At 41.4% G+C, this 12,173-nt stretch overlaps 1 protein-coding gene across 2 annotated transcripts in view; it reads left to right on the forward strand.

The window, feature by feature from the left end:
- The first annotated feature begins 230 nt into the window (after positions 1-230).
- Positions 231-12,173, forward strand: part of LOC119132563 (endothelin-converting enzyme-like 1) — a 33,103-nt gene continuing 21,160 nt past the window's right edge. The window contains exons 1-6 of one of the 2 annotated variants that reach the window (XM_037267948.1): positions 231-382; positions 6,097-7,275; positions 8,622-8,690; positions 9,059-9,169; positions 9,250-9,342; positions 11,124-11,248. In XM_037267948.1, coding sequence (XP_037123843.1) covers positions 6,418-7,275; positions 8,622-8,690; positions 9,059-9,169; positions 9,250-9,342; positions 11,124-11,248 — 1,256 coding nt within the window. In that variant the 5' untranslated portion in view covers positions 231-382; positions 6,097-6,417. The remainder of the gene's footprint in view (positions 383-6,096; positions 7,276-8,621; positions 8,691-9,058; positions 9,170-9,249; positions 9,343-11,123; positions 11,249-12,173) is intronic. The other variant, XM_037267949.1, reaches the window with a different exon arrangement.

The raw sequence follows: 12,173 nt of genomic DNA on the forward strand, positions 1-12,173 counted from the left end.
GTCAATTAAAACAATACCTACAATCTATACTCATGTTGACTCACAATGTCAAAATACATGGGATACAAGGGACCAGTTATTAAAACCTCAACAGAGGAACACTTGAATAATCGTGTGGCTTGTGTGTGCCTGCGCCGCGGGTGCATTACGGACTTACCTCCTCTCTCTCTCTCTCTCACTCACTCTCTTTTGTCCCTCCCTCTCCCCTCCCTCCCCCTTACAAGTTGGGAGGCTGTGGGCTGCTGCAGCGGCGGCAGTAAGCGGTGCACATCCCGGTGTGTGAAGAAAGCGGATCACCTGCTTGGCTTCCACTGGAGCGGATCTCAATCATCTCTCAGGCACTTTTCCATACCCACCAGCTGTTTTGATTTACTCTCCACAGGTAAGTTCCTCCCACTCTTGTGCGTGGTAGAACTCACGCAGAAGAGCTTGTACTGCTGACAGGTGGTCTTTGCAGTTGCGCTTTGGACAATGGAGTGCAATTACAATTTGTAACTTGGGGAAAGAAAAAGCTTAAGGGATTGTTGGTCACTTTACGCACAATTGGTCATCGTAAGCCTTTTGAATGGTCCGTTGGACCCACATTAAATGTGTGCTTGACTGGATAAGTGGACACTTAACAATTGAATGATGTTTGTCATATATTCCTCATTGATTTTGTTACTAGGCCTTTGCATTTTTGCCATTCAATGAAAGTGACCATTGCCCACAGCCCTGGTTGCGTTTTACGCACAGCCATGAATTTGCTGTTGTGCGTTGCGTCACAAACAAAAGTTTTGAAGTTCAAATAGTACAAGAAAGTTCACGTTCAGTTAATAGCAAGATAAACGTTTGTTTTCCAATTAAAGGTTATATATTATCTGGTGAGAAAAAAAAAATCTCACAGTTATTGTGTATTAATATATTCCTAATCTAAATGACAACAGAAGCGCAGTGTTTCTTTGCAAGTGTGAAGGATCAACAGAAAACTGAAGCAATAAATGCATGTCACGTAAAACCTGTATTGAAACAAGTGTGATGTATCAATATACTGTAGCGTATATGTACAGTGCATGTGTGAGCCAATAGTTAACATTTGATGGATCAATTTATTAAGACTGTTGTTGTTGATGTCGCTGCGGTTGTTGTGCCTTAATGAATCCACTGCTACTTAAAATAACAAATCCAAGGCTGATTTTTAAACGTGTTACCATAAGACTAACCACTGAGTGTAGCCTCTGGAAGCTGCTGATAAGGGTTGAGTCACAGTGCTCCTACAGCAAGTTTCGAAACAATTTTGATCTCAGGGATAAGAATATAATCCACTCAGAATTTTCAGAGTTTGAAGGAAAAAAGCTAAAGGTATGATCTATATTTGGTCACCATCAAAAGTCCCGAGTTGAGCAGTTAAGTGAAAGCAAGAGTTATAATTTGGTCCATGATTGTGATTTCAAAAGACACTACGCCGCATTAATGTACATAGTATCTCTGCTGCAGGAAGGAGTTGCTTATACAGAAAATGTTCTGAAAATCAATATAACATGCACAATGCCAAGCAGCAAGCAGACATACTGTGACTCATTGGTGGTGGCAGTGGTATTGAAGAGAGGCTAGACGGCTTTGTGTGACAATTCTTAAAAGAGATGTGTGATGCTTCATCTTACACTGATATATGAGATATCTCAGTCAGTCAGAAATATAGAACACTTAACATTTATACAAAACCTTTTTGCAGCCCTCTTGAAAACAGACAGCTTTGAGCAGCATCCCATTTCATGCAAATGAGCCATGCTGTCATCTCCACTGCAGACCGTGGACATGACAATAGCAGAAGTTGTTTTGGGCCACAAATCAAAATTTTATTCATGAAGAAACGTAAACCAAGCATCCAAAGTAGACTTGTCAATTTGTGTGTGGATTTGTGCGTGTAGCATACGCAATGGACTCATCGGCAAACACCCTGTGATGTCACAGTTCAGGAAATATCTGAAAGGCTTGCTTAGAGACCCGTTTTTGGAAACAGGCACCTAACAAAAAATGTACTTGGCTGAACAATTTCATACTTGATGGGTGGAGAGGCACTACAAAAGCAAACATTTATAAAGAAGCAATTATGTTAGCTTTCGTTTTGTCCACGTTTTTTTCTTTAGCAATTTTTCCTGTATGTTCCCTAAAAGCAAAAAAAAAAATAGAGCACTCATTTTTCCACGGCTGGCACAAGTTTAGCGCTGCAAAAAAGTGAGTTAGATCTATTGGTAACCGGATTACCAATTACGGATTGTTAATTTCACAGATGAAATCAAGCCATTTTATTTAACAAAAAGGGCCAATCGCGCCGCTGTGGGTGTGAACAGCACAATTTTTCGCCAATATAAACAGCTCCACTTTTGATTGTGTCGCAATCACAGTCATGCCTGGAGACATCGCTGTGCGGAAAATAAGGCAGCAATCCGGCCAAGCTAGACGCTTTGTTGATGCTTTTGGCCCGTGTGGCACTAGACATGGTTAGCAGGTACCCTCAATAAATGTAGAATTAACTGGTGGTAACTTGTCCGAGTAGGTGATTTATTCATCCCCACCTCCGATGTGTCATGCACTTCTCCCCATCCCTGTGTGTCAATCAAAGGGATTTAACAACTATAATTTTGATGATGATGATAATAATACAATCAATTGATTACTACTTTAGACGGTTTGATACCCGGTTGTCATATGAAATACGATGACATTCATGTACACATGGAAGAATTTTTTTTTTTTTCCTTTTAGCGCATCCATTAGTGCCCTGCACTTTTAAGCAACGGGTATGATGCCCAAGTAGGGTGATGCTTTTGTTTCGCAATGTTAGGCACGGCAGACTCTTCAATTGCCCTGATTTTGATGTAGATGAGAGACACGACTACTTCCATCCCTGTTAGACTGTGCTCTGCATTAGACTTGCTACACAAAATAGAGTGTTAAAAATAGACAAAGATGGGACTTGCCCAACATTTAAGGGAAGGTCATTAAATAGGACCAGCAACAGAAAGGTTTCGATCCCTTCTGGGGCGCCGCTTAGTCCTCGACACCTCCAATTGCGTCTGGTCTGCTCATCAAAATCACATTAAGTCAGCGGTCTCCGCCAGACCGCGATATGGCACAACCAGATGTAGAGTTAGACAGACTTACAGCCACCAAATTTTCAGTAGTGCTGGGTGCATGTCAAAGGACACGCTCTCGCTCTGCCACAATGCCCCGCTTGGTGCAGAGGTCTGCCAGATTGGCAAACAAGCACTGTGAGGCACAAAAATTACAATACGCTCACATTTCCATATGCAAAAAAAATACACCAATACTACATATTACTACAAATTTCTGGTTTGTTTGTAGAAGCATTCTGTGCTGAGTTGAAAGAAAGAAAGAAAGAAAGAAGGAAGGAAAGAAGGAAAGAAAGAAAGAGAGAGAAAAGTTCAACACACTTTCCTCTCCTTGGCACGAACACGCAACTCGAGCTGGACAGGTTGCACAATCAAAGCCTGTGTCACACAACAAAAGAAACAGAAGCACTCAAAATAATTCGCAAAGTCAGGAATGATGTCATCAAGTGTTTCATCAAGAAAAGATGCCACAGGGTTATCAGACTGAAGTTAGGGCTGTTATGATTGAATTGGCTAAGTGTGATTGCGTATGACGGTTTTGGTGCCTGCCAGCTGATCTGACTTAGCATACAGTAACAGTCCCCTGATAATAACCTGTCTTGCTTTGTCTGCTCATTAGCATTTTGGAGAGTAAAACATAAATGCTGGTAACACCAGTGGTTGACGCTAATCTGTGCTAACACTGCAGCTCTGCTTATCTTTTCTTTTCAACATGATTGCGCTTCTGTGTAGTTTGGCGTCAGACTCGAACAAAGGATCAGTGGGCATGTATTTCAGAGACCCAATTATTTTTATACAAACAATTATCATACAATTTTACCACAATAAGTCCCTAGGACGTATCAAGAACTGGTGGTAAATGAGGGCCATTGAAAGCAAGTGTTCCCCTTCCAAGAAATGATTTACCACTTATTTTAATAGAATACTTTCAAAGGCGTACAATATAATGACAAAAGCTGCCAAAGTGCAATGTCTCGTGAGACCTGTGTTTTCCACGTATGTGTCCAGTCTTGTGCAGTTGCAGTGTGTGTGTGTGTGTGTGTGTGTGTGTGTGTGTGTGCGTGCATGCGTGTGTGTGCGTGCATACGCTTCAGCATAAGTTACCCTCAGATATCAGAAGCTGTCATGTTCAGTAAATAGCCATTCATCACACATAGCGTTCTGTGATGGAACCCACAAGATCCAATCCATTATCCATACACGAGTTCAGGTCTGTACGCGTGTGTGCATGAGTGTGTGTGCGTGTGTGTGTGTCTGTGTGCGCGCCATAATTTATTGTAGTGTTTAAGGAGCTGTGGCACAAGGGAGTGTAGGTGCATTTCAAAAGCAGACGAGAGTAGTTGCAAAGAGAGGAGGCATATATCGAAATCATATAATCCGATCACCTGTGCATTATAATAAGTAGAGGTAGAAAGAATAAGTGCTCATCCATTAAGTACATGAAACTAATGTCATGATACATACAGTAGTTAAAGCCTCACCGATACAAAAGCATGTGCACCAAAGTGGCGGTTTTGACAGATGAAAATTTGGATGGACAGTGACATCTCACTGAGAGACCTAATCGTTGAATTTTCCCAGTTCTTACCCCAATTTTCTGCCCTTTTGGATACCCAATTTGCCTTGAACTACACAGCACTGCGTATTGAGACGAACACTTTGAGGAGGGTGCGAATCACTGATAACCGAAACAAGAGCACGAATGACAGTAAGATTCTTTAGTACTAGATGCTACAAGAAATACATAATATGGAAAATATTAATAGGGAGGCATCATTGCAAAAAAGTGTGCCGACTAACAGAGGAATAATTCTCACTTTAATTATCAAAAAACAAAAGAGCTGATATGATCAATTCACATATTGTAGGTTAACTTGCCTGTCATAAGACTGTGCTAGAACCAACCTAATTACTAAAACTGTCGTGATGATGCTGACGATGATGTTTTTGCGAGTAATTGTTATATACTCATTGAACTATTGCTGGTCTTTTATAATGGTGATTGCATTTGTTGGAAAAATTCCATTATAATTCATACACTGCTTCGATTTTGTTTTAATAAAAGATGGATGTACATTCTCCATACACTTAATAATCATTTATCAGACGAGGCACTACTGTACGATCCGTATTCCTGCAGTTGTCATGTGGTGCTCACCATTTCGACTTTATGTCTTCTGAGGTGATGGATTTTGATTTGTCCACGTGTATGCGTGATGAACGCAGCAACTGCAGCAAGCTCTTCTCATATCAGGTGTAACTGATGGTCTTCATAGCTGTGAGCAGGTTGACTCTGGCTGACCAATAACCCCGTGCAACACAGTCATACAGAGCGCACCCTCACACCGGTACAACACGACTTATCTGTCCGGCGCTGTCATTGTTTTGTGTGATATCGCCTACAGGCAGTATGGACAGTGGATTAGTTGGAGCAGTCAGCCCTCGACTGTTTCTATGTACCTTTACCATGTGGGTCTGTGTACTTTCACAAATGCAGCTTTTCGAGCATTATTTTTAGTTGTTTTTTTTAAAGTAGAATACATGATGATGCTTTATGACTGCAATTACAGATATGGAAACTTGATTGAACATTTCTTCAAATCCAGATTTAATTTCTTGTGTTGATAGGTTGGGATCTATTATTTTGTGCCCTCGGAAACATGGTTCTGGATGATGCCTTTCATTTAAGATTTATGCTTTTGATTACCCTCTCTGGGTGCATTTTATTTTCAAGCACAAAATTACTTTGGCAATCCCAATCTTCAGGTTTACACTCACCTTCTTAGCTTTTATCCCCCGTTTTTAGTCAGTCATCCAAACTTCCCTCAGAGACAGCGATTAACCCTACAGGTTTCGCCGCCATCCATCAGAATTGGTCAGAATATGTGCAAATACTGTGCCCAAACTTTTAAGTCTTAGTTGTTCAATATTTCTTTTGATGCCGCAAAGCCCCCTCCTAAATCATTCTTATTTTCATCAGCAGGTGACCTGGAACCAGTTGGGGAGGAGGAGAACAAATGGAAAGGGAGCCAGGAGAAAGAGGATGAGCGAGATAGAGAGCAAGACCCGGGAGATTCCTCAAGCAGAATGGAAGTCCTCATTCTGCCGGCTTGTGATTTGAAAGGAACAAAGGCAACGTAGCCTAAGACGTCCGTATCATCCGTGTTTTGCCCTGTGTGGCCTCCCTCTATTTATCTCACTCGGAGTCATGGTCTTAATCTGAACACAAAATAAATCCCTTTAATCCCTTCTCCCCCACAGCCGTCTGCTCGTGACGTCTAATTCATAACGTCCCATTGTCATGGAGAAGACCTACTCGCTAACCGCGCACTATGATGAGTTCCAGGAAGTGAAATATGGCGGCCGCTACAGCAGTGACATCCTCAGTAATGGTATGACCCTTCACTTGGGTGGCAGTCTGGACCGTCACATGACGCGCGGGCAGGGAAGCACCTGGTCAAATGGTCGCAACAGAGATGCGAGCAGCACCGGCAGCGGTGGCGGGCTCCCCCGGTGGAGCCGGAGAGAGATTTGCCTCCTTTCGGCTTTGGTCTTCGCAGCGGGCATGTGTGTCATTTTAGGAAGCATGCTAGCAATGAAATACATTTCGCTGGAGGCCCAGCAAGATCCGCAGTGCAGGCAGGACTGCCAGCGGCGACGCGTACTGTTGCGGGCGGCGCGTTTTGTGCAGGGCAATATTGACCCCACCATCCAGCCCTGCCAAGACTTTTACTCCTTTGCGTGCGGAGGCTGGTTGAGACGTCACGCCATCCCAGAGGACAAGCTCAGCTATGGAATCATTACAGCCATAGGAGAGCACAATGAAGAAAAACTGCAGCACATACTTATGGAGCCAATTCAGAGACGTGAGCCCGAATCGGCAGAGCGCAAAGCCAAGGAGTTTTACAGATCCTGCATCAACATTCAAGAGATCGACAAGCTAGGCTCTGACCCCATGATGGAGGTGATTGACAGCTGCGGAGGGTGGGATCAGGTTGGGGCTCCTCCTGGGGCTGCAGGCTGGGAGAAAGAAGGTGCCCCACAAAGACCAGATTTCAATGAACTGCTTTATAGGACGCAGGGCGTGTACAGCACTGCTGTGTTTTTCTCTCTCACCGTCAACGTGGATGACAAGAACTCTTCTCGGAATGCAATCAGGGTGAGAAACAGTGTCCATTTTTATGTGGCACGTGTATCTGTGTGTGTGTGTGTGTATCATTATGTTAGAAGGTTAATCCTCTGTGACAACACAGCTTGTTGTCATAGACTGCCTCCTAATTACAGCATGTTTGAGCAGTAGAGTTGAACTTGATCACACAGAGATACTCTTGGTTCCAAAACATGGCTCATATCCACGATCAAATACTGTCACTGTTTAAAATACTTTTTTTCCTGATTAAAGAAGGGAAGAAAAAGGAGCGAGGAAAACATTTCATTTAAATGTCAAAATTCACATTATAAGGCGCTGACTCAAGCATAGCCTTTAGAAGGCTCTCATTATAATACTGTCCTGCAAGTTTTTAATAGAAACTTCAGACAAAGACAATTGTTGGAATATATTACATGGTTTTAATAATTTCTCCATGTTGACAGATTTGAAATCTAAAGACACCTTCAAATTGTATTATTTATTGTGGCTCGACAGTGGAACCTCTCAGGTTGAAGACAATCTGTTGAACGGATGCTGATCAAACTCTGATTAGCTTTTTAGTGTACATATAAGTTGACCACTGTTAATAGTGAGACAAGCAAGGTCGGTAGCTGTAAACATCAGGTAACATACTTACTTATTGTGTGCATTCTTCTCTTCCTCTTTTTCTTCTTGTTGAGAATGCTTTGTCACTTTTGAAATAAATGTCACACCAACAAAATGAAAAACCTAAAGGCATACAGTTTGGAGTTTCCACTGTATATTGATTTTATTGATACTATTAGTGGAATATTGTTTTTTCTACCTGGTAATTTTTCGGAAAAGGACTTTAAAGTATCTCTGTACAATAACCGACCCAAGCCCAAGCATTCACCACCTGTGACATCATCAGCCCGGCAGGGCAGAGAAACCTATGGGGGCATTTATTTATTTATTTTACCCGATGTACGTAATCATGCAGGTAAGGCAATTGAGTATGTTCTCATTTACAGAGTAAAACTGAGCAAAATAAAAAAAATATGACATAGTGTCCCTCACTTGAAAGTGGACAACAGGTTTCTCTGCCTATAACATGATCCGCAAGGGTTGGCAAAAGGAAACTCGCATGAGGGCATTTATTATGTAAATTAGTCCCACTCTTATGTGATAGAGTGGTGGGAGTGCAGAAGAGCCACTCACAGATTTTTAGAAATGATTTAGTTGGTGGTTCAGTTTCAAATTTGAAAAGGGAACAAACCCAAATAATGATTTGCCACAGTTATATTTATGGTTTGAAAAATATACATTTATTTCATTGTTTTTGGTAAATATTGCCACTTTTGTGACTATGTCTGTGAATTGTACGTCTGATGTAGATTGATCAGGAAGGACTCACACTGCCTGAGAGAAGTCTTTACTTGGGTCAGGATGAAGACAGTGTCAAGGTAGAAATTCCTGCTTTTGTTTATTTAAACCATCCATTTTGTTTTCCATGCCATTTTCTCCCTGCGCTTCTGCCCTCACTTCCTATTGGACCACATCCAATCCCCTTTCCAATATGATGCTTTCCTGCACCCTTCACTGTCATTGAGTTCACCCTCTTGTCTTTTCCTGCTTCTTTCCCTCACTTCTTCATCCCTCTCCCATCTGTTCTATTTAGTTGCCTGGCTCATCTGCATTAATCCACCTGTTTTCTTTTGTGTCCCACTGTGCTTTTGTTATCCTTTACACCCTGCCACATGTCAGGCCGTCACCAGCTGTTATTTATGACGCTCCTCCCTTCGATTAGTGCTGAAGTCATTGTGCCTTTCAGATCTTGGCGGCATACAAGGCCCTCATGGAGCGCTTACTAAGCATGCTGGGAGCTCACAATGCTACACAAAAGTCCAAGGAGATTATACAGCTGGAGACTCGTCTAGCCAATGTGAGCTGATTGTGTGTCTGCGCCAGTTTACGAGCAAGCATACACTTATGTGTCCAGTCTTCAGTAAAATCTCTCTCCAGATCACCATGTCAGATTATGATGACCAAAGAAAGGACGTCAGCACGATGTATAACCGTATTACACTCAGGCAGCTACAGCGCACTGCTCCTGGTGTGAGTACTGTACACACACACACACACACACACACACACACACACACACACACACACACACACACACAAGTGAATCACAAAAAGCGTCCGCCTTGCAGGACTTAAGATTGAAGCTTGAATGCGAGAGGGGAGGAAGAAGTATAAGCGGACATTGGAGAGTGTTAGACATGATGGCAGGAAGAGGAGGAAAGGTAAATTGGATTTCGAGCGAGGAGAAGGAGGAGGCACTACCCTGAAGCAGCGCGTACGCTGACAGAGATCCTCATGATGTTTTGTGGTTAGAAGAGAGACACATGAGAAAAAAAATGAAAGATAAAGTACCCGTTTTCAAATTCTTGGCCAAAAATGAGATTAAACATTTACATTAAAGAAAGAAACATACTCTGATAGTGAATATCTGCAAACCTTAAAATGAGGCCAAAGATGCCGATTGAAAATTGGACCGAAACAGAAGCATAAGAAGCACTCTGTGCTGCTGCAACCAATTTACTGTCAATTAGATCAGGAGGATGCTGATGAATTTAGGATGCAAATTTTGTTTACATGATACGTCATTAAGAGGCTTTACTAACTGATTCCTCCAAATGAATTTGTGGAAGGCAAATGCTCTTGATCTTTTTTTGTTTGGTCTTTCCTTTAAACTATTTGCATCCTGAGGCAAGTCTCAGACCAGACTCACTCGTTTGTCAAAGGGGACACATTTTCATTAATGTAATTGGATCTTATAGAAAAAAACTATATCATTTTACACACACATATATACAGGATACACAGTGTAGACGATGGATGGATAAGTTACCTAAGTTATGTTACTATCTCCGTAATATATTATAGTACAGTACTTCATATTACTGCACATTGATGGCCATAGTGTAGTGATTTGCTCGCCTACTTATTTCTTACTGCCGTAGTAAAACATTTTTCAAGGGTGCACAAACACGCTTTTATTTTGTCACCACAAAAAATGTCTGAATGCAGCCATGGTAAAAAATCTCATGAAGAAAAGTCAGTAGAATCAGTATTGAATAACAATATGCAATATTGAGCGTGAATATTGACTTATGAATCTTTGCCTGGCTTTTCATTAAAGTAATGGTCCAGCCTGGAACTGACGTATTATAATGAAGTCTGTGATTATGCATTCTTAAGTGCTGTATTCTTCAACAGTATAATAGAAACTCTGACTCATTGGATTGGTTTAGAATATGACAAGGTGGTTGGTAAATAAATAAAGTAGGAAAGGAAGAAATAAAAAAACAATATTAATTGAGATTTGGGGAGGTAAAAAAAGTGCAAACACACTTCATGATGCATTTCTCAAAATGATGTGTGGATTTGAAGTGATTTTGCCAAAGGTATTTAATTATTAAAACAATGTGGTTTCCTTAATGCACTAATTGCGTGCTTCAGTATGTTCAATAACCTGATTGCGAACTGAGCACATGCACAATGAGCATGAATCGTCACTCCCTAGTTTTTGATTACGAGAGCACCAAGATACACAAACAACACAGTGATAAGCTGAAAGAAAAACAGAAAATTTGACAATGGAAATTAGCCATTAGAGGCATCTGACCTAACTCTAACAAGGCATTCTACTGTTAAATTATATAATTGTAGAATAGAATATTATAAATAACATTCTTCCGATATTAACCTTGAAACAGCAAGTAAAAAGGGGCTCACATGGTCAGTCAAAGAATTCCATCAGTATGATGCAATAAAGGGGAAATAACATTGTTTACGTCACAGTGTCAATTGATGATTCTGTCTGACCACAGCTTCACTGGAAACGCCTGCTGGATAAAATCTTCCAAGACAACTTCTCTGAAGACAAGGAGATCGTGGTGCTTGCCACAGATTACATACAAAAAGTGTCCGACATCATCAAGACCACCTCAAAAAGGTAAACAAAATAAGTGAGTAGGAAAGAGAGTGGAGAGGTTTCCAAGGGTTGGATTTCGTACCAAGGGCAGGGGCACTAATTCTTTCTAAAATCGATCGTTTTTGATGTATGCATTTTTAGTTTGGTTCTTTATGAGCACTTTCTTTAAAATTGATTTGTGCAGTCTGAGTGTAGAGTGCCATTGCATGGTCTTTTTTTTTTTAAGCTGTCATATAGCTTGGTTTTTTTTTCAGGTCCATCTGTACATGGACATTTGAGTATGTTAGTGCACATCAGTTCCTGTTGAATTACCTTCCAGTTCTAAAGCAGCTGATTATTATTGATCTACCCACACTGTTCTCCCACATAAGCACACACACACACACACACACTTCCCTCCCATTCTTGCTCTTGACAGGCTGCAGGGCTATACCACGTCAAGATGTGTGTTAGAGCCAGTGACAGCTCGCCAATAGTCACTATGCTCTACACAACACCACTCAAGCTGGAAGCGTAGCTGACTGACTGGATGACTGGCGGGTGTATTACTTTCTTGTCATTAATGTGGAAAAATGGGCTGATGTCATACATGTCATACTCCCACATACATAGATACATATGTCAGCCATCTACGGTAAACTCCAGCTCTATTAAGACTTCAGAGGGGAGAAATAACAGTGTATTTGAAGAAGTATACCTCTAACGGAATACTTTTGTTCCTTTTCAGTCCCTCACACTTTCCATCTGTCACCGATGGAGAACATTCAATATCGGCGCTTAAAACGTTTTGCATACAAATAATATGAACTGTCAGCTTATCATGGTGGAGAGGTGTGTGTGTGTCCCACTGGTGAGCTAAGTACCCGGGGGATTTATGCAAGTGGGAGGGTCAACCATGCTAAAGATGAGGTACCACACAAAGTACAGTTCATAGAAACCCTTGCAA

Source organism: Syngnathus acus, chromosome 13 (genome assembly GCF_901709675.1).
Source record: "Syngnathus acus chromosome 13, fSynAcu1.2, whole genome shotgun sequence".
Taxonomy (NCBI): domain Eukaryota; kingdom Metazoa; phylum Chordata; class Actinopteri; order Syngnathiformes; family Syngnathidae; genus Syngnathus; species Syngnathus acus.